Source organism: Halichoerus grypus, chromosome X (assembly GCF_964656455.1).
Source record: "Halichoerus grypus chromosome X, mHalGry1.hap1.1, whole genome shotgun sequence".
NCBI lineage: Eukaryota > Metazoa > Chordata > Mammalia > Carnivora > Phocidae > Halichoerus > Halichoerus grypus.
Window position 1 is genome coordinate 88,767,362 of NC_135727.1, and position 22,888 is coordinate 88,790,249.

Sequence of the window (22,888 nt, forward strand, 5' to 3'; positions counted from 1 at the left end):
TGAATATATCTGTTAAATCCATTTGTTCCAGTGTGTCATTCAAAACCATTGTTTCCTTGTTGATTTTCTGTTTAGATGATCTGTCCATTACTGTGAGTGGGGTGTTAAAGTCCCCTACTATTATTGTATTATCAATTCGTTCTTTTATATTTGTCATTAACTGTTTTATGTATTCAGGTGCTCCTATGCTGGGTGCATAAATATTTACAATTATAATATCTTCTTGTTGGATTTCCCCTTTATTATTCCTTGTCTCTTTGTTATAGTCTTTGTTTTAAAGTCTAGTTTGTTTGATATAAGTATTGCTATTCTGGCTTTCTTTTGACATCCATTTGTATGATACATGTTTCTCCATCCTCTCACTTTCAATCTGCAGGTGTCTTTAGATCTAAAGTGGGTCTCTTGTAGGCAGAATGTAAATAGGTCTTTTTTTTTTATCCATTCTGTCACCCTATATATTTTCATTGGAACGTTTAGTCCATTGACATTCACAGTAATTATTGATAAATATGTATTTATTGCCATTTTATTACTTGTTCTGTGGTTGTTTCTGAAGATTTCCTCTGATCCTTCCCTGTCTTTCTCTTTCATGTTTTGTTGATTTTCTTTAATAATATAATTGGCTTTCTTTCTCTTTCTTCCTTGTATGTTTATTAATGGTTTTAGATATACGGTTACCATTAGATTTGGATATAACCTCTTCTGCATATAGCAGTCTATATTTAGTTGATGGTCATTTAAGTTTGAACCCATTCTTTTTTCCTCTCCTCCCCACCTTTTAGGTATATGTCATTATATTTTATATCCTTTTCTTGTGAGTTCCTTGACTGATTTTTTATAGAAATATTCATTTTTACTGCTTTTGTGTTTTCCTGCCTTTATATTGTCACTTTTGGTCTCTCCTTACCACTCAAATAGTCCCCTTTAATATTTCCTGAAGGGCTGGTTTAGTGGTCACAAACTCCTTTAGTCTTTGTGTCAGGGAAACTCTTTATCTCTCCTTCTATTCTGAATGATAGCCTTGCTGGATAGAGTATTCTTGGCTGCAGATTTTTCCCGTTCAGCACTTTGAATCTATCATGCCCCTCTCTTCTGGCTTGCCAAGTTTCTGTTGAAAAATCTCCTGCTAGTGTTATGGGCTTTCCCTTGTAAGTTGCTGACTTCTTTTGTCTTGTTGCTTTTAAGATTTTTTCTTTATCACTATATTTGCAAATTTAACTATAATATGTCTTGGTGTCTACTTGCTTTTGTTGACTTTGTTGGGGTTTTCTATGCCTCCTGGATCTGGATATCTGCTTCCTTCCCCAGATTACAGAAGTTTTCAGCTATTATTCCTTCAAATAAATAATCTGCCCCCTTTTCTCTCTCTTTTTCTTCTGGAACTCCTATAATATGAATATTACCTTTGATGGAGTCACTGAATTCTCTAAGTCTATTCTCATTTTGCATTATTCTTTCCTCTCTCTTTTATTCTAGCTTGATTACTTTCCATTACTCCTCATTTCACTTATTGATCCCTTTATCTCTCCTCTATTATTCCTTATCTCTGTGTTAAGGGTCTCTCTCATGTCCTCCACTGTTTTCTCAAGTCCAGTGAGTATCCTTATGATCATTGCTTTAAATCCTTTATGAGGCATTTTACTTATATCTATTTCACTTAGATCTCTGGTTGTGGCCTTGTCCTGTTCTTTCATTTGGGATAAATTTCTCTATTTCCTCATTTTTTTGGCCTCATTGTGTCTATTTCGGTGTATTAAAGTCACCTGTATCTTCTGCTCTTGAAAGTAGGAACTCTATGAAGTAGTAGTTCTGGAGTACCCTCTGTTCACCAGAACCTGGCACTTCAGGAGAGTATCCTATGTGTGTTACTTATGCACTGTTGTTGTGTCTGGGTCACTTTCCCTTTCAGTGCAGTTGTTGGCACTGACTCTGTGCCTGTTGTGGACTGTTTGCTCTCTGTGGTATTAGTGGGACCCAGGTAGGCCAGCTCTGGGGGGGCGTGCCCACCAGGGAACTTGGAAGCAGGATGATGGTGTTAGCAAAATGTGTGCTGGGCCACTAGTCCTATGCCAGATCCCCTGAAGTACTGCAGTGTCTGGGGACTTCATGCTGGGGTGGCCAGGTGTGTGTGGCTGGGGGCAGGGCACAGCAGTGGCTGGGGCATGCAGCTGGGCATGGTGTGGTGCTTTGGCCCAGTGTCGTGGCTGGGCACATTGCTCAAGTGTGGCTGGTGTGGATGATTTGGTGCATTGTGCAAGGACATCCGTGGGTACCTGGCTGGGCATGGTGCACGATTGCAGCCAGGGGTGTGTAGCTGGGCAAGACACAAGGGAGTCTGGGGGCACACTGCTAAGTGAGGCGTGGTGGATGTGTGTGGTGCTCGGTGGCAGCTATGCACCCAGCAGCTGTGCAGGGCACTTGCTAGGCTTTAACCAAATTTGCCTTGAGTCCAGGGCCAAGGCCAACAGGTTTGGTGTGAGTGAGCCCTCAGGAGAACTCTTAGGTGGCACACTGTCAAGGGGTTAGGTAACAAGTGTCTGTGTAGCCCTGCCTTCTGCAGTTGTCTCTGTGCTAATGCCAAAGGATGGGGGAGGACAATGGCACCTACCAGCTCCTTGCTTTTTTGGAGAAGTCCCCCAACATGCTCTGAAATCAGTATGAACAGATTTGTCTCCCATTTGTCCTGGGAGGGTTATATTAACTGCCATTTTTATGTTGCCTATTTAAGGGTGGCAACCCAGCTATCACCTGCTTTCTGGGTGCACCCATTGCTGAGTCAGCTGACCTCCAAAGCTCCAGGTTCCAAGTCCCATTGGTTTTTACAAACTCATGGAATTCAAGCCCTCTGGTTTAAAGCCAAAGGCTACAGGGATCAGTCTTCTTGTGTGAGCTCCCTGATGCAAGTGCCCATTTCTCTGCCCTCTTCTTGCACACAGCTCCCTCCCTCCTGTGGGCAGCCTTACTCCACCTTTCTGATCTTCCTAACCCTTCAGATGCAGCTGCTTCTCTGTATTTAGTTGTGGAGTTTGTTCTGCCAGTCTTCGGAATGCTCTCCAGTTTATTGACTTGGATGTGGATGATGTTATCTAGTTGGAAATGTGGGACAGGGTGAGCTCAGGGTCCTCCTACTCCACCATCTTCTCAAGCTCCTCTTTGTGTTAATATTTTAAAGGTTTGGTAGAATTCACTAGTGAAGTCATCTGGTCCTGGGCTTTTTCCTTTGGGGAAGTTTTTGATTAGTAATTAAATCTCTTTGTTTGTTATAGGTTTGTTCAGATTTTCTACTTCTCAAGTCAGTTTTGGTAGTTTCTAGGAATATGTATATTTCATCTAGGTTGTCTGGCATGCATTTCTTCATAGTGTTTTCTTATAATCCTTTTTATTTCTGTAAGGTCAGTAGTAATGCCTTGCTTTCACTTTTGATTTTAGTTATTTGCATTTTTTTTCCCTTTTTCAAATTGCTCACTCTAGCTAAAGATTTGTTAATTTTGTTGAGCATTTCAAAGAACCAACTTTTTATTTCATTGATCCCCTCTACCATTTTTCTATTATCATCTATTTCTGCTCTAATCTTTATTATTTCCTTCCTACTACTAGCTATGGCTTCAGTTTGCCTTTTTTAGCTCCTCAAGGTGTAAAATTAGGTTACTGATTTGAGATATTTCTTCTTTTTTAATGTGAGTGTTTAGAGCTATAAATTTCCTCCTGAGAACTGCTTTTGCAGTGTCTGCTAGGGGTTCATATGTTGTCTTTTCCTTTCCATTTATCTCTAAGTATTATCCAACTTCTCTTGTGGTTTCTTCTTTCATCCATTAGTTGTTTAGGTGTGTGTTAATTAATTGCAACATATCTGTCAACTTTCCATTTTCTTTCTGTTAGTGAATTCTACTTTCATTCTGTTGTAGTTGGAGAAGATGCTTTGTGTGATTTCAGTCTTTTAAAATTTATTGACACTTGTTTTGTGGACCAAAATATGGCCTATCATGAGAATGTTCCTAGTGTACTTGAAAAGAATAAATATTTGGCTGTTGTTGGGTAGAATATTCTGTATACTGCATGGGTCCACTTATACACAGATTTTTTAAATAAATGAAGTACAGTACTGAAAATGTATTTCCCTTATGATTTTGTTAATAACATTTTCTTTTCTCTAGCCTACTTTATTGTAAGAATACAGTATATTATATATATACAAACTATGTGTTCATCGTCTATGCTATTGGTAAGGCTTCTGGTCAATAGTAGGCTATTAATAGATCAGTTTTGGGAAAGTCAAAGGTTATATGTGGGTTTTCAACTGTGTGGGTGATCAGCACCCCAACCCCAACCCCTGCATCCTTCAAAGGTCAACTGTATCTCTGCTAGGTCTAGTTGATTCATAATGGTGTTCAAATTCTCTATTTCCTTCTTGCCCTTCTTTCTAGGTGTTCCATCCATAATTAAAAGTGTGGTATTGAAGTCTCCAACTATATATTATTCTAGAACTATTTTTGAGTATACAATTTTAGTATCTTTTTGGTGGATTAACCCTTTTATCAATATATAATGTCTTCATCTCTTGCAGCAATTTTTGACTTAATCTATTTTATCTGATATTATTATAGCCAGCTCTCTTTTTGTTACTATTTACATGGAATAGCAATTTAAACTTTTTCACTTTTAATCTATTTTTTTCCTTTGGATTTAAAGTGTATCTATTGTAGACAATACATAGTTGGATCATGTTTCTTGTATCCATTCTGCCCATCTCTGCCTTTAATTCAAGAGTGTAATGCATTTTACTTTTTAAAGTAATATCTGGTAAGGAAGTGCTTACTTCTACCATTTTGCTATTTGTTTTCTCTATATCTTATACTTTTTGTTCATCATTTCCTCAATTACTGCCTTCTTTTGTGTTTAATTGATTTTTTAATATACAGTTTTTATCCCCTTCTCACTTCTTTTTCTGCATATTTTAAGGTTATTTTCTTAGTTAGCCTAGAGAATACAATTAACATCTTAAATTTATAACAATCTAGTTTGAATTAATACCAATTTAGCTTCATTATTACACAAGAGCTCTGTTCCTATACAGCTCTGTTCTTACTCCTTTATGTTGTTATTGTCACATATTACATCTTTATACATTGTATTCCCATCAACAGATTTATAGTTATCATTTTATACATTTATCTTTTGAATAATATAGAAAAACTAGGAGTTACAAACCAAAAATACAATAATACCAGCTTTTATATTTACCTACTGTATTAGATTCTTAGGGCTGTCATAAACAAATTACCACAAACTATGTGGCTTAAAACAACAGAAATTTATTCTCTCACAGTTCTGGTGGCTGGAAGTCTGAAACCCGGGGGAAAGGGGCAAAGAGCTATAGTGGTTCATGAGGCTCTTTCTTCATCTGACAATCACCCTCAGCTGGATTTCACAGACAGTTTGGGACTACTAGACTGGAAGGACACAGTAAAGGCTAGAGAAGTTACATGCAGGGTTTCTTCCTAATCATTTACCCATTCCTGGCTTACAAGGGGATGTGGAGAATGATAAGACAGCAGTGTGTGTATACTCTAGGAGGGGAAAATATACTCATCTCATTGGGAGATATAAAACCTGAAAAGCAGAGAGATATGGAGTATCATGGAGGGGTTCTGCATTCCTGTGGAATGAGGAAATTTGTGAGCTAATGTTAAATGCATAGGTCCAGAGAATTTCCATAGGAACCACAGGCCTTCTTCCTCTCTGTGCTGTCCAGATACTGACAGATATAACACACATGTGCATGTATTGGGTGGAGAGGTGGGGTAGAGAAAAAAATTTCTTCCACCTGGTTACACTAAACTATCCAAATTCAAAGCCATCTTCTGTTCATTGCAATGTTGTTTTGATAGGATCCTGCTGCAACTAAGACATAATCAGGATGGTCCTGGGGTACAATGGACACAGACTAATAGGGACAAGTGGTTTGATCTTTTCACCTATCCCCATATAATTCCTAGGCATACCTAGCCTGATATAAAGCATATATAATTCCAGTGAAGTACAATAAAATATGCTACAGTCAAAAAAATCAATAATGCTAGGAATTATTTAGGTCCATTGATGCAGAAACTAAGGACACCAAATGAATTGCTCTGCACAAGTGGCTGTATCTCCCTTCATGCTTTTATGTCTACTTTCTCCATGGTCTCAAAACCAAAGTTTCTGACTACACAGTATCCATTCCTAAAAAGACAAAACAGGGGTCATCTGAACCCTGGGAATCTTGGAGTTAGTCACTTTAGCTGTGAATAGGCAGAGACTGAAACAAAGCTCTCACCTGCAGTATTTGGTTACACATTCCAAGTGCAGGTAATCTCAACAGGTTTGCCATGAAGGATTCTCTAAAAGAGAGTCATCCTAGTCACCTGGAGATGACTGGCAGACCCATCTATCTAATGATTTTGCCACAGCCTCACTGACAGTTTCAAAAACAACAGTATCTTCAGCTGCGTAGGTAAGGGTCTAAAAAAGGGAAAAAAAAGAAATTAGACTCAATTTAATGTTCATTTCCCATCTCATTTACCCCCCAGGCCTTAGCACTGTGAAGTTCTAACAGACTTACCAGCTGAGGTGCCAGCAGCAGTAGCATCAGCAAAACATGGCATGATTCCAGTAAGGTACAATATGTGGGTAGTGCCAGAAAAGAATCCTGGCAGCTATCAGCTGAACTGTCATTTTGGTGAAAGTAGTACAAGTAATAAGCTTCTGTAGCCCATCCCCCATACCCATTCTTGAGATTACTCCTTCTAACAGACATTATTTAAGTATTTGATACATTTATGGTGTGTGGGAATCCATTTGCCTCTGCCTCTCTAACCAAAACCCCCTCCCATCTTGCTTTCTCTAATATTTTTCTGTTGGCACTCCCAGGGTGAGATAAAAGCACTAGGTTCAAGGTCAGTTTTCTGCTTGCTGAACATAAAAGCACTCAAATCCACAAAGATGAGAAAGTGATAAAAAGCATTTAATGAGGCAACAACCCATTGTGTAGGGACACAATCTTTTTCCTCCACATTAACTCTAGTTGCAAAAAAACTCTACTTACAAATGAAATTGCATATAGAATAGATGGATAGATTGAGATGTATATACATTGAGGTTGGAGTGCATGTGTAAGTATGCAGAGATAGAGACAGATAGATAGAAGTATATAAACACTCTGGTTCTAGGTCTGTTTAAAACTTTATAGGGTAATGAGAAATAGTCTATTATCTCTAGAACTCCATTTATATCTGTTGAACAAAAGAATGAGCAGAGAAGACATGAAGCTATGAATCTCTGGGACAAGTCACAGTAAAATGAGGCTTAATAGAAGAGCACTTCAGGAATGGTAGAGCAAGGACCTCCAAAAATCAACTCCTCAATAAAATCAGTGAGGACAGTGGCAAAAAAAAAAAAAAAAAATCAACTTTTTCAGAACTCTAGAATTAACCAAATGCTTGCACCAATTCAAGGAGGATTTATTCAAGAAAAAATGGCTGAACATTTATGAAAAGAGTGAGCTTTGGAATATTTTAACTTGTCCTATTCTAATCCCCCTCTCCTCAGATCCACACTAGCCTTGAAAAATAACAGCCTGACAACTCTGATAGTTGTGAAAATCAATAGTCTAGCAGACCCTGTAGTGGGCAGATGGGGTTTGAGGGTCCCCAAAAGTTCCATTCCTAAAGAATTGTCACAATTTGACTTGTCTGGCAGTTCTTGGAAACACCCACTCACATGACTCATCTTTATTTGACCTGCCTCAAAGCTCACCCCATGCAAAAAGCCCTTTTTGTTTTGACAGACCTTACTTTTTAGAGCAGTTTTGGGTTTAGAGAAATACTGAAGAGTTAAGTACAGAGAGTTCCCATATACTGCCATTCTTTCCTCTCCCCACTCCAAAGTTTTCCTCAATTATTAACATCGTGCATTAGCGTGGTGCATTTTTTTTACAATCGAGAAACAATATTGATATGTTATTAAAATCCATAGTTTACGTAAGGGTTTCCTCTTTCAATTGAACATTCTAAGGGTTTTGAAACATACATAATGCCATGTATCTACCCCCACAGTATCATACAGAAGAATTTCACTGTTCTAAAAATCCCTTGTGCTCCATGTATTCATCCCCCCTTCCCTTCTGAACTGATGGCAATCACTGCTCTTTTTACTGTCTGTGTAGTTTTGCCTTTTCCTGAATGTCATATGAATGGAATCCTACAGTATGTAGCCTTTTTAGATCAGCTTCTTCCACTTAGCATTTAAGTTTCCTCCATGTCTTTTCATGACTTGATAGCTCCTTTCTTTTTATTGATGAATAATATTCCATTGTATACATGTAGCAGAGTTTATCCATTTATCTATTAAAGGACATCTTGGTTATTTTCAAGTTTGGGCAATTATGAATAAAGCTGCTATAAACATAAATATGCAGGGTTTTGTGCAGATGTAACTTTCCAACTCATTTAAATAAATAACAAGGAGTGTGATTGCTGGATTATATGGTGAGACTATATTTAGCTTTGTAAGAAACTGTTAGATGATGGTTTTCCAAAGTGGCTGTACTGTTTTTCATTCCCTTTGAACCAAGTAACCATTTCTCCCCAGACCCACCTCGGCAGACAGACTCCCACATACCTTCCTCCACTAGCAAGTTATCTCCTTCCTTCCAGAAGAATGTTTGAGGTATGTAGATCTCTCTTACTTCAGACTTGAGAAAAAGTGCTGAGCTGAAAGCTGTATTTCAAAAGAAAAGAGAATCCATAACATAACATCAGCCACAAATAACTCCATCCTGCCAGTGTTTTCCTTGGATATTCTGACAACTCAAGGCTTAATTGGCGGGTGGATGGGGGGCTTGGGGGTGGATATGATGCCTGGATGCCTGCCACCATAAGGCAGGATTCTAGCAGTATAAGCTAGGAAGAGGAAGGCTGTAGTAGAGAAAATTTAGAATCAGGGGTCATGTGACTATGGGGACCAGCTCAGATGCACGCATGTGTATCTCTGTTCATATATATTTTTTAATTGGGTTGTTTTCTTATTGTTGAATCTTAATAGTTCTTTGTATGCTTTGGATACAAGTCCTTTATCTAATATGTATTTGGCAAATATTTCCTTCTAGTCTGTGGCTTGTCTTTACGTTTTCTTAACAGTGACTTTTGCAGAAGTTTTAATTTTAATGAAGTCCAACTTGGCAATTTTTTCTTTCTTAGACCATGTTTTGGTGTTATATCTAAGAAGTTATCACCAGGGCATCAGATAGATTTGGGTTAGGATCTGAATATCCACTCATTTGCTATGCTTTGTGACCCCAGGTAAGTCCAGAAACCTTTGTTTCCACAAATGTAAAATGAGATACTTGTTCAAGCCAAGATGAAATCATGTATGAAAATCCCTCAAATTAAAAAAAAAAAGAAAATCCCTAAAATATAAAACAAGATATATTGGGGGGGGAGTCATCACCAAACCAAAGGTTACCTAGATTTGCTATATTATCTTCTCACAATTTTATAGTTTGATATTTATGTCTGATTCATTTTCAGTTAATTTTTGTGATAAGTATAAGGTCTTTGTCTAGATTTCTTTGCATGTGGTTGTCCAGTTATTCCAGCATAATTTGTTGAAATTATCCTTTATCAATTGAATTGCCTTTGTATCTTGGTCAAAGATCAGTTGACTATATTTGTGTGGGTCTATTTGGGGGCTATTCTATTCCATTGATCTGTTCATTCTTTTACCAATACCATACTGTGTTGATTATTGTAGCTTTAAAGTAAGTATTGAAGTTGGGCATCTATGAATAAATCACAGCTACCATCAAACTTACTGCTAAAAGACTGAATACTTTCCTCCTAAGATTGGGAACAAGAATGTCTGCTCTCACTACTTTTATTAACATTGAATTGGAGGTTCTAGCCAAAGTAAAGGCAAGAAAAAAAAGAAGGCGTCCAGATTGAAAGAAAATAAAACCATCTCTATTCAACAGATGACATAAACTTGCATATAGAAAATCCTAAGAAAGCCACCCAAACCGTTGAAGCTAATAAAGGAGTTCTGCAAGGTTGCAGGGTACAAGTTCAATGTACAAAAACTATTATAATTCTATATACTAACAATTAATGGTCTGATAATGAAATTTAGAAAAATTCCTTTTATAATAGCATCAGAAAGAATTAAAAACTTAGGAATAAACTTAAAGTGTAAGCATATGCTGAAAAATGACAAAACATTATTGAAAAAATTAAAGAAGGCCTAAATAAATGGAAAGACACCCCATGTTTATGGATCAGAAGACGTAATAATATTAAGAAATACTACCCAAACTTATCTACAGATTTAATGCAGTCCCTAATCAAAAAAAAAAAAAAAAGCTGGTATTTTTTCAGAAATTGAAAATCTGATCCTAAAAATCACATGGAAATACAAGCAACCCAGAATAGCCTAAACAATCTTGGTGAAGAAGAAAACATTTGGAGGATTTACATTTCCCAATTTCAAAACTTACACAAAGCTAGAGTTATCAAGACAGCGTTATATCCTGTTGTAAGAATAGACATGGATCAATGAAACAAAATTGAGAGTCTAGAAATAAACCCTTATATTTATGGTCCATTTTGAACCAGAGTCCCAAGACAATTCAATGGGGGAAAGATTAGTCTTTTCAACAAATGATGCTGCAGCAACTGGATATCAACGAGCAAATGAATGAATTTAGACTCTTACCTCACACCATATCCATAATTAACTAAAATGGATTAAATGTTACAGCTAAAATGATCACACACATAGGAAAAGACATCAGTGTTTGTCTTTATGACCTTGATTATTCAGTATTTTTAGATGACACCCAAAGCACAAGCAACAAAAGATGGAAATAGTTGATTCATTTTCCAAATTAAAAACTTTTGTGTTTCAAAGGACACCATCAAGAAAGTTAAAAGAAAACCCACAGAATTAGAGAAAATATTTGTAAATCATACATCTGATAAGGGACTAACATCTAGAATATTAAAAAAAAACACCTTTTACAACTCAATAAGACAACTCAATTAAAAACTGGGCAAATGACTTGAATGGACATTTATTGAAAGAAGATATGCAAGTTGCAAATAAGCACATGAAAAGATTCTCAACATTAGGGGCGCCTGGGTGGCTCAGTCGTTAAGCGTCTGCCTTCGGCTCAGGTCATGATCCCGGGATCCTGGGATCAAGCCCCGCATCGGGCTCCCTGCTCAGCGGGAAGCCTGCTTCTCCCTCTCCCTCTCCCCCTGCTTGTGTTCCCTCTCTCGCTGTGTCTCTGTCTGTCAAATAAATAAATAAAATCTTTAAAAAAAAAAAAAAAGATTCTCAACATTATTCATCAATGCAACCAAAACCACAATGAAATACTATTTCACCTCCACTAGCACGGCTAAAATAAAAAAGACAATAAAAAGTATTGGTGAAGATGTAGAGAAATTCAGACCTTCATACATTGCTGGATTGTAAGATGATACAGCCAATTTGGAAAATAGTTCAGCAGTTACTCAAAATGTTAAACAGAGTTACCATAGGATTCAGCATTACTACTCCTAGGTATATACATAAGAGGATTGAAAATATAGGTCCACACAAAAACTTGCACAGGAACATTCATGACAGCATTATTCCTTTTTCTGTTTTTCTTCCGAGTTTTTAATTCCAGTTAGTTAACATACAGTATAATATTAGTTTCAAGTGTAGAATTTAGTGATTCAACACTTACATACAACACCTGGTGCTCAGCACAACAAGATAGCGTCATTATTCATAATAGCCAAAAAGTAGAAACAATTCAAGTGCCTATCAACTGATGAATGGATAAAGAAAATGTGGTATATTCTACAATAGAATTTTATTCAGCAATAAAAAGGAATGAACAACACAGATGAACCTTGAAAGCATTATGCTAAATTGAAGCCGTCACAAAAAGCCAAATATTATATGATTTGACTTATATAAATATCTAAAATCTATAGAAAATAAAGTGGATCAGTGCTTACCAGGGCCTAGGGTTGGCATAGAGGGATGGAGATTAATGGCTACAGGGCAAGGGCTTTTTTTGTGGTAAAAATGATTGTAGTGAATTTTGCACAACTTTGAATATACTAAAACCCACTGAATTAAACAACTAAAATGGTGGCTTTTATGGTATGCAAATTATATCTCAAAACAGTTATTTTTTTAAAAAATGGAGCAAATACCTCCTGTTTCATAGTGCTGTTGGGAGAACTAACTGAAGATATAAAACCTTTTACAAAATGAGGTACCCAAATATTTGGTAGAACTGAAATTTCACGTGCTTTTCAGCTTGGTCCAGAATGGATATAATATACTACCAAGGTAAATGCAACAGACCTCCAGGATCAGAATCAAGCTTAAATGCCTGCTCGTTTTGCAACCATACATTGAATGAAGTTCTGGTCTATTCACAGGGAAAGCCGGGACAAGGTGGACTTTGCTCTCTGCTTTCCCTTTCTGGACCAAGTAACCATTTCTCCCTACCCACCTGGGCAGACAGACTCCCACATACCCTCCTCCACTAGCAAGTTATTTCCTTCCTTCCAAAAGAATGTTTGAGGTATATATATCTTACTTCAGATTTGAGGGAAGAATGCGGAGTTGAAAGCAGTTTTTCAAAGGAAAAGCCACATGACATCAGCCACAAATGACTCCATCCTGCCAGTATTTTCCTTGGGTATTCTGACAACTCAAGGCTTAATGGATAATGTGGCCAATTAACCCTGAGCCTTTCATAAAAAGATTAAGTTTCAGATGTATTAAGGTTCAGATGTATTCAGGACTCAAAGCTAGGAGACCATGATTTTCTGAAAATTCTGAACACTGAAATGCTCAATTCAGAATCTGGTCCTGTGAAAAAGGTCTGTCTTCAGGCCTGTCAGGTATTTGTGTCTACCCCAAGCAGGCTAGGGAAATATCTAGACTGGAAGCCCACATTTTTTCTATGTCAACTTGCCACATATTACAATGATTCTGAAACTGCCTCATTCAAGAGCATAGCTGTCACATTCTACTGCAACTTGAATCATGGTTTTGAAATAATGGAGTACAAAAATAATCTTTATATACAACGGATATCTTATATTACATTTATTCCAATAGAAAATAAATGAAATGGGAACACTAAAATGTTTCATGTTAAGAAGAATGCATCACACAAAGTATCACTGTCTTATGTTTGTATTCATCGAGGACCTACTATGTCCAGGCTCCAGTAATATGGAGATGGGTAAAACAGTTGAAAATCCTCAAAGGATCTCATCTTTTGGCAACAAAGTTACATAAGAATGTGTTAAAGGAAAGCAAATAGTGCTATGTGAGAACAGAGGTAGGGCATCTACCCAAGTCTGGGGTGTCATGGGGACATTGAGGAAATAAATGTCTGAGCTGACTCCTAAAGATATAAGATAGATGAATGAAAGGATATTAAAAAAACAGCTCCTCTGGAAGAATAAAATTTGTATATTTATAGATGTATAAGATGTTTTGTTTGGCTGGAACCAGTTATTGAGAAGGGAAACGGTACGGTGAGTGAATTTGATGGACAGGTAAGAAAAATGGTGGTGGTGGGGAAGGGGTTTACAATTGGCAAATACATACACCTACCCTAAATCAGTCCCATCCCACTGTGAATGGCCATAAGACTAGTCAAGGAAAAGTTGGGCAGGGGAAATGACTGACTGGGCTTCCTCAAAGGGGCCCCTTGGGGAGGGCTGATCACTAGCAGTACTGCCTTAAGAGAGAACCTCGTAGGAGTCTGCAGCCCCACCCTTGGAGATTGGGGTTGAGCTCCCCACCACAGTTAAAGGGAACAAAGGAAATAAATTCCTTCCACCCACTCCCTCCCAATCCCCCAAACATTCAAGATTCTCTTTAACAACAACAACAAAAAATGATTTATTTGTAACACAGCCCAGTCTCCATCACTTCAGCACAGTATAGGAATAGAAAAGAGTCACACTGCAAACATCATTCAGTCTAAGCGGTACTTCATCCCTCCCCAAACAGCAAGCGCATCTCCCCCCAGAGATCCAGCCCAGAGCCAGATTGAACTCACAAACAGGCAAGCCCAGAAAGAAGTTGGCCACAGGCCTCAGAACATCTCACCCTTCCCCGACAGCTCTTCAAGCTTCCTGGCTGCAGTCTTCTACTCCTCCACCCCCAACCAGGCCAACTCCTAGCCTCTGAGCCGCCAGGGAGCTTTCTTTGTGATAATTAACAAGGATTTAAGTGTTAAATAAAACAATGCCCTGTGAAATCCATTGTTCCCTAGAAAGTTTAAAATGACTCCCCCACACATAATCCTAATCAGCAATGACAGCAATCCCTCTCTACACCATAGATGCAGGTGGTTTTGAAGTGATTATCCTCTCAGCTCCATATTCAAGTTTTCCTATTAGTCTTATTAAAGGCTGTTCTCCTTACCCTGGAGAAGGGATCCCAGATACTTTCCCCAGATTCAGAGGCTGAGAGAAAAATTCCTGATATCTTAGAAAGACTCCTGTTTCCCTCCAAAGATTTTAATGGAGTTTATTACCTAAATACTTTTAATCCATCTGAGAAAAGTCAGTTTTAGATTCAGAGGGCAATGCAAGCAGAGAAGCAGGCAGTCTTTCTGATCAGGTACTAGTTTTGAGGATACAGGAGGCAACATAGGAGTAAAATCTCAAGTGGCTTTCTTAACCCAAGGTCTTCTAGAAAGCCTCAAATGATGGATACTAGGAAGATTTCACCTTTGCAGGCCTTGGTAGGACAATTGCGAAAGTTCTACCATCATATACTGGTGACTTTTGACAAGGTCACTATAAAAAAACACAAGAAAGCTGGGTATCTCCAAAAGAACATCTTTAAGGGCTCTGACAAGTGGTCAAGATGTACTAATGTTTGGTATCAGAACTGTTTGTATAAAGTGAGAACCTCATACATGGGGAGAAGAGACTTAAGTAACACGGCAAAGAATGGAACCCACAGAATGGGTAGAAGATCACAGGTAGAACACTTGCTGCTTTAAACATTGATATTTGTTATGTTAAACTCTTTTCCAATTTCTCGGAACACCTGAGCTAGCTTTACCTTTGCTATCACCTGCATGTGCAGGACTGGGCAATCATATCCTCATACTCCTTGTACAAGATACTCCCATTTGCCTCAACCAAAAGGATGCTAATGGGAACATACTTATAAGGAACACAGGAGGGCCGAGGGACACTCTGGTCCACCAGCTCATTGACAATGTTCTGGATGATGGCATGATTGGGGGAATTGAGACCATAGTGTAGTACCCGAGGGCAGGCTCCTTTACAGTAGTTTGGGGTATATACATGGGGAGCAATAATCCAGTGATCCCAGCCCAGCTGGTGGAAGCTGACCTGGAAAGGGTGGAGGGAACACTGGTTACTTTTAGGCCCATCATGTTCCTTGGAGAGGCCAGGGACCCAAGATGTGATACGGCCTGCTTGCCGGGTCCTCCGCAAGAGAAGAGAAGAGTCCCTTTCCATGAACTCCTCCAGGCCTCTGGGGTGAAGTTTGGCCTTCTGAACACTTTTATGAGTGTCATTGACATAGAGTAACAAAAAGGCAGTGTCCAAGGATGAAGTGCCATGCCACTGAAATTCAAGAACCTCACTACCTTTTTGCTGCTGACACATGAAGCGGAGTCGTAGAACCCTGCGTCCTTTGGGATTCCAGAGCCTTTGCCGAACATGTTGTGTGATATCCATCTCTGTCCAAGCTTTGGACAGCAAGGAAGGCTTTGAAGAACCTCTTCCTGAAGGAAAGTGGTTGGTTTGGCTTTTCTGGACCCAGGGTTCCACATGGCAGGAGAGATGGAAATGAGCTAGGTGGAGTTGGTGGCGGTAAACCACAGTGGCTCTGACTAGTTGGTATGCTACTTGGTTTGGTCTCAGAGCAAAATCCAGGGTCTTTATACGCCAGGGGCCTGCATTAGAGGGGACAAGAGCAGAGGATTAGCTTCTTACCTGCTAGCCTGGATCTCCCTCACAAATCTGCACAATACAAACTAACAGCTGTAAGCAGCCCTAAAAATAAAGATCATGATAATCACTATCATCTGTTGAGCATTTACTATTAGATGTTTTAAAGCATTAGCTCTTTAATCTGCAATAGCCTTATGAGATAGTAATTATCACCATTTTGCAGACAAGGAAATTGAGGCTCAGAGAAGCTATGCCAGAGGACATATAGCCAGCATATGGTAGAATCAAGATTTGAGCCCAACTAGGTTTCCTTTAAAAAGAAATTGTGTTCCATTTTTAGATCACTCAGCACTAGATGGGGAAAAAAAAAATCAAATATGTAATTCTTTTGTGTGTATGGAAGAGGATAGTCTTTATTAGTTGACTATTAAAAATGAACAATTAAGAGAATTGTTGAGACATGCATAAATTAAGAATGAGTCCTTCTGTCATACCATTATACAGATGTAACTTTGAGGTAACAGTCCGATATTGGGGACTATCTATGGCCTGCCATCCCTTCAAATCTGGGGCCAAGATGCTACAAAATAATTCTATTTACCCATAGTGGGGGCAGCTGTTTTGCTATTTCTACCTTCTACATTAAGAATTGCTTCTTGAGCAGCTGTTCCTTCTTAAACCTTTTCCCCCTTAACCCTGTCTCTCTTTGTTCACTCTTTACTGGAAATGATTCTTCATATACTGCATTCATTGTACCACCATTCCCCTAAATACCATTTTCAACAAGGCCTTGGTCAGATAAATATTTTGTTTGCTAAAAATTCTACTAGAAGCTGAAAGCCTCTTGGCGATTAAGCGTTTTAATCCAGACTGAAATGCTGACACCCAGTGGCCAAAGGGTTGGAAGGCTGGGCCTGCAGTGCTCTGAATTTCTGCACCCCCTCCTGGAAAAAGGGTCAAGAGCAAAGATTACAAAAACCAGGCATTGCAGGAAAATGCCTCCTTTTATCTTCAAACATCTTATCGCTAAACATTTGCATGTTAATTTACATATTATTTACCTAAACTTCCTCCTTCCCTGAATCCACAAGCTTGGATTTTTCAGTAGGCCTGGACTGGGCCAATGTAGAAGTGCTTTAATGTCTTGAAGCATCAGGATATTTTTTCATAGTTCAGATTCAACTTATGCTCAATACACCCTCAAGTTTGAGGCACTGGACATCATTCACACAAAGCCCAAGCCAGACTTGTATTTGCTTTCTCAAGTTATTCTACATTCCCATCTTATAACCATCTTTCCAAGAGGCCCACCCATACACCTGCCCCACCCTGCCTGAGAAGGAGCCCAACCCAACCTCTAGCAGGCTGTCTGGTGAGGAACTGCCCTTTCCTTTCAGACCTTGACATCACATATTTCCTGAAGCAGGGTGGAGTGGCTAAGGATCAGAGCCAGGAAGGGTCTGCTCAGAATTTTTCAGGGAAATGGCTGACTCACACATCCTGTGTGATTGAACCTGGCATAGCTCTCCAGGCAAGTTCAATTCAGCTGGGTCATCTCCTAATGGAGAGATCTGCCCTGTGCTCTTGTCATCCATTTCTGGATTCTTTCCAGAGTCCCTAGAAGCCAGTATGTCCCACAGTCAGACCAAGATAGTGCCCTCCTTTCTAGCTCCATATCATCTGTACAAAGTTTATTTGCACAGCTTTCTGCTGCACTCAGAATGAAATCCAGATTCCTTACAATGGCCTATAAGTCCCTGCCTCTCATCAGCCTCATTCCCTGCCACTCTCCACAATGCTCAATACGCGCCAGCCACATTGATCTTCCTTCTAATCTTCAAGTCAGACAAGCTTGTTTCCACCCTCTAGGCCTTTGTACACATGGTTCCCTCTGCCTAAATCAGGCTTCTCTCTACTCTTCTCATGCTTAGTTTCTTATCTTACAGGTCTCAGCTCAAATGTCACCTCTTCGAAGATGCATTCCCTGACAATCCCATATAAAGGGAGGATTTGTTATTCTCTATCAAAACCTAATTCATTCTTTGATAGCACTTACCACAATTTGCAATTATCTGTGTTTACTTATCTGTCTCACCCATGAAAACCATGCCTGTCTTGATCATATCTGTATGCCAGCACCTAAAACAGTGCCTAGCCTTCAGTAGGTGTTAAATATTTGTTGAGTGAATCTCCAAGCTATTTTCCCTTTCCTCAATCAGAATGCATGTCTCTGCCTCTATGCACAGTCTCCTTACTCCTTCCTCAGGGTCCAGCTCAAATATTAGCTCTTCAGTGAAGTCTTTCATGGTCTCCCTGCTTCCCTTTGCTGGCTTTAAGCAGTAACTTATTTCTTCTTTCATGTCCTGGGAGCCCTACTGCTTATCCTTGTCAAAGCGTTGGTCATGCTCTAACACCGTTTTGTGATTACTTATCTGTCCATTCTACCTTAATGGGAGCTCCTAGAGGTCAGGGAAACAGTTATTTGCCCTTCAGACCCAACCCAAACACTGTGCCTGGTGCTCAATTAAAATCTGTTGAGTCAGCACAGCAGAATGATTAAGAGCACAAGCTCTGGAGCCCAAAAACCTGGGTTTGACACCCAGCTCTACCAATTACTAGCTGTGTTACATTAAGTTACTCTGAGCCTCAGTTTCTTCACCTATAAAATGATTATGTTAATAGAACCTACCTCACATGCTAGTGGTGAGGATTAAGGAAGATAATGTTTGTGTTTTGCCCAATGCCTGACACATGGTAAACTCACAATAAAAGTTAGCTAGGAGAATATTAGTTGTTTCATTTAAAGGAGGGAATGTAAACTAGGAAAGGCCCAAAATTAATCTCACCAGGTTCCCAAGATTTCCTAGAAGTTGATGACTTTCTGCATTCCCTAGAAAGCCCTGCACTTCAGAAGCCCACTGGTTTCCTGGATCAGTATCTAATGAAGATATTTTTTAAATCAAGCAGCATGGGAACAAAGAAAATTCCAAAATACCTTTAGTACCCCAAACTCAAACTAACAACATAGACTTAATAGAAAAACTGCTTGGTATACAAGGATATCAATGTACTATATCTAAACACTTGAGAAGTTATGGAGACTTCAGAACCAGGCAGACTTAACCTCAAATCCTATCTCTGCTACCCACTGTCTATGTTAACTTTGCAAGTTATTTGACTTCTGTGTTTTAGTTTTCTTATCTTTAAAAATTAGGCTAATTGCTCCATGACAGCTAATGGTAGTAGTCGTCCTTAAGGATTATATGTTCACCTAACCAGGTATACAGACCTTCCGATATTAATTTGTTTCTGTCCATCCTTGTAAATTTCCCCAACTCAATATCCTATGCTCTTTGCCTTGTAAGAATACAACCACATATAAAGAGCCCCCCCCCAAAAGAATGCATAGGAATATTTCTCAATTATAGTTTTCAGTGACATAACAAGCAATAACACTTTCTTCGAAAGATAGGAGCTGACACATCATTCAGTTTTCCTGAGGTCTAGGAGAGATTCCTCAGGTAGGCCCCAAGGAAATCTGTTCTTAAATTGGGACCCTAGAGGGAAGCAGGCTTGAAGCCAACTTCTTCCAACTTTTCCATCCTTTGAAATCCAAGCCTGAGAAAACAACTCACACATTAGGCAATGAAGCCTGACAATAAACTCACAGATCCCCTTTCTCTACATTCTTTTTCCCCATTTCTCTTCCCTACAGGACAGTATGGTATGATAACTCACCTCTGAGAGGCCTTGCTACGGTGGACAAGGGTCTCACCAGCCTCACCATGGTGGCCCCAATGGTGCGGTTCTCCCTAGGGTGACCACGTGCATCAGCTGAACGCTGGTACAACTCCAGCATGTACCGCAAAGGATGCCCTAGGACCTGGGGCTTCCTCTGCTGCTTGCCAGGAGCTTCTTCTAGCAGCTCCCGAATCAGGGGCAAGGAAGGGGCGTCAGCCATGAGGGCAATAGAGGGCTGCCCTACCTCTGTCATTTGGACCCTGTGTTCCATAAAAAGCAACAGTCCCCAAAGAAGAATTCTAAGGATGCTGAGGAGGACCATCTTGAAAGATGTGGTGTTCAGCAACACGTTCCAGCCCAAGCTCAAAGGATGTCACTCTGAGCCTTTCCTTTCACATAGGTAACTGCATCTGGCTCCACAACCACAAAATATGGGGCAAGAAGAAATGAGAGGCAAGCAGGCAAGTCCTATGTCAATTCCTCTAGGAGAATCTTCTGGACCAAAGGAGGTCTCCTAACTTGGCCTCTTCACATCAAAACAAACAGAAACAACAGGTGGGACAACACGGCATATCCTTCTTGCTCTTCAGGGCTAGGAATAAGATAACACTCGGATACTGAGGTAACCTTAAAGGAGAGGTCCATTCCAGGACCTGCTCCCTTACCTTATCCACTAGGATGAAAAAAAGCAGCCCTTGCTTGCTGTGCTCCACAGCTTTAAAGGTAGTTTCTTAATTAGTCATTAAAGGGCCAGAGACTTCTTGATTCCATCCCACTTCCATGTAGCCTTTCCTCTAAAGCAGCATTTCCCAAAATGTGATCTGCTATTGACTTGCAGTGGAACTATCTTGGGTGATTGTTAAAAGTGCAGACTCCTGGGTCCAAACCAAAACATGGACTCTCTAGAGGTGAGGTCCAGAAATCTGAATCTTAATAAATGCTCCAAGAAGTTTCCATGAACACTAAAATGTGGAAACCACTGTGAGTGTGGCTATTGGAACTTGAAGAAGATGCCTTAACAGGGGTTCGCAATCTTGGCTATACATTGGAATCATCTGGGGAGCCTTACCTATTACGGATGCCTGGGAACCATCCTCAGAGATTCTGATGTAGTGGGTCTGGGCTGTTATTAGGGCATTAGGATTTTTTTTAACTTCTGCAGGTGATTTTAATGTGCAGTCAAGTTTGACAGCTCTGACTTAGAATTTCTGGTTTACCATGGAACGTGTTAAGATCCTGAGTGGGCTTCATCAGAGAAGTCTGGAGACATTGGAAGATGAATCTGTAGAAGTTGGCTGGGAGCTCATCTCACTTGACTGGTTAATGGAAGGCAGTGGACTGGACCAGTTAGTTAAGGCTGCCCCAGACCAGGATTCTACAAAAAAACTGGTAGGTGTAGTCCTGGCAATCTCCAAGTAGAAGCAGTTCGTTGGGGCTCTAAGGAGAAGGTGAGGCAGGAGGTCAAAACGTAGCTCTAGGAGATGATGAGGCAGACATGATTTGTGGGAGGCCTTTACTTCATACCAAGAATATCTATGGACAGGCACCCCTATTGCATAACCAGCATGGACTTTGTAATCACACAGACCTGTGTTTGAATTGTGATTTTGCCTCTTCTCAGCTATAATTTGACACCTCCAACACAAATCTTTCATTTCCCTGAAATAAAATGAAGATAACATGTTTTATCTCACAAGTTGTTGTGAGGATACAAGGAAATAAGCTATGTTAATTACACAAAACCTAATTAGACACATGACATATTGTTACATGCTTGACATTATTTATTCCCTTCTTCCGTTTTTACTAACATGGCGTTGGTCCCTGGCATGTATTATAAAACAAAAGCCATAGGCTAACGGGTCCTCTGGGTCTGGACTCAAATCCCAACTCAACAACCCATTAGCTGAGTGACCTTAAGCAAGGTTTCTGCCAGCCTGAGTTTCTTCATCTGTACTGCTGGCTCCTTCAAAGAGTTGCTGTTGTTGTATGTTGTATACATTTGTATTGTATGCAATAATATACAAGTAAAAGATATAAACAGATGATTCATAGTAGGCAAAATCTGAACAGCCAAAATATATGAAAATATGTAATAGAAATCAGAAAAGTGCTATTTAAAACCACATGAGATATGATTTCATACCCTTTGGATTGGCAGCATATTAAAAGCCTGACACTATTAAGTTCAGGTGAGGATATAGAACACAGGTAGCTCTCTTACACTGCTGGTGGGAATGTGATTTGGTAAAATTGTTTTAGAGAATAATTTAGCATTATCTCTAGTGAAGATGAAGATGTATAATTCAGCAATACTATTGCTAGAGCAGTAGGTTTTAGACATTTTTGTCTGTGACTCACAGGAATAAATACATTTTACATTGCAACCCAGTACAAATAATAGCGCGCGCGCGCACACACACACACACACACTCATATATACCCAAAGTAAACATTTCCTGAAACAATACTTATCCTTACAATGAATTGGGAGGGGCAATATATCATGATGTGTAAGAACATGGCTCTGGAGCCAGTATCCTAAGTTTAAATTCCACCACTTATTAGCTTGACCTTGGGCAAGTTACTCAACTCTGTGTCTCAGTTTCCCTGTGTGTAAAATGGAAACCATAGCCCCTTCTTTGCTTCAATTTTCTAAAATGTAAAATGAGATTAATCAAAAGACTTGCATCATAAGATTTTTTGAGGATTAAATGAGTTAATACATGTAAGGCACTTAGAACAGTGCCTGACACAAAGTATTAGACAGAGGTTAATTATTGTTACATTTGATGCAAGTTGTGCTCTCCAGAAAGCTGGGTTCACCCTGATGGGCTAGTTTTGGCTTTGTGAGCAATAAAGAGGCAGTCAGAAAGCCTCTCTGTCCTCCATGTCCACACTACTACTCCTTTCTCTCTTACCCCCTTCTCTGCCTCCCCAACATTCTCTTTGGCCCTTGACCTCTGTCTGTTACCACTTTAAACTTCCTATCTTTCTATCCAACATAACTAAATAAAACAAGTTGTCAGGACAACTAGCAAAGGGTCCATATAAGGGTTTTGGGCACAGTTTTCTTTGATGTTTCAGTGGTATTGCATTGGGACTACATCTGTCAAGAACATTTTTCTAACATTTCTTAGTAGTGAAAT

At 39.4% G+C, this 22,888-nt stretch overlaps 1 protein-coding gene and 1 long non-coding RNA gene across 2 annotated transcripts in view; one reads left to right on the plus strand and one right to left on the minus strand.

Moving 5' to 3' along the window:
- The window catches only part of LOC118551451 (uncharacterized), a 270,278-nt gene that overhangs the window by 209,606 nt on the left and 37,784 nt on the right, over positions 1-22,888 (plus strand). The window contains exons 5-8 of the long non-coding RNA XR_013444665.1: positions 4,425-4,494; positions 6,570-6,656; positions 8,629-8,706; positions 9,237-9,338. This is a non-coding gene — a long non-coding RNA (uncharacterized LOC118551451). The remainder of the gene's footprint in view (positions 1-4,424; positions 4,495-6,569; positions 6,657-8,628; positions 8,707-9,236; positions 9,339-22,888) is intronic.
- BMP15 (bone morphogenetic protein 15) lies at positions 15,144-20,082 on the minus strand. The gene is made up of 2 exons (XM_036117216.1): positions 19,737-20,082; positions 15,144-16,000 (listed from the first exon to the last, which is right to left on the minus strand). The coding sequence occupies exons 1-2, from the start codon at positions 20,059-20,061 to the stop codon at positions 15,144-15,146; spliced, it is 1,182 nt and encodes a 393-aa protein (XP_035973109.1). The 5' UTR covers positions 20,062-20,082.

Bases quoted from the DNA above. Each gene is read 5' to 3' on its own strand.
- BMP15 (XM_036117216.1), bottom strand. From the start codon at position 20,061: ATGGTCCTCCTCAGCATCCTTAGAATTCTTCTTTGGGGACTGTTGCTT. The intron at 16,001-19,736 runs GTGAGTTATCAT...CCTCTAATGCAG, and splicing joins CGTAGCAAGGCCTCTCAGAG to GCCCCTGGCGTATAAAGACC.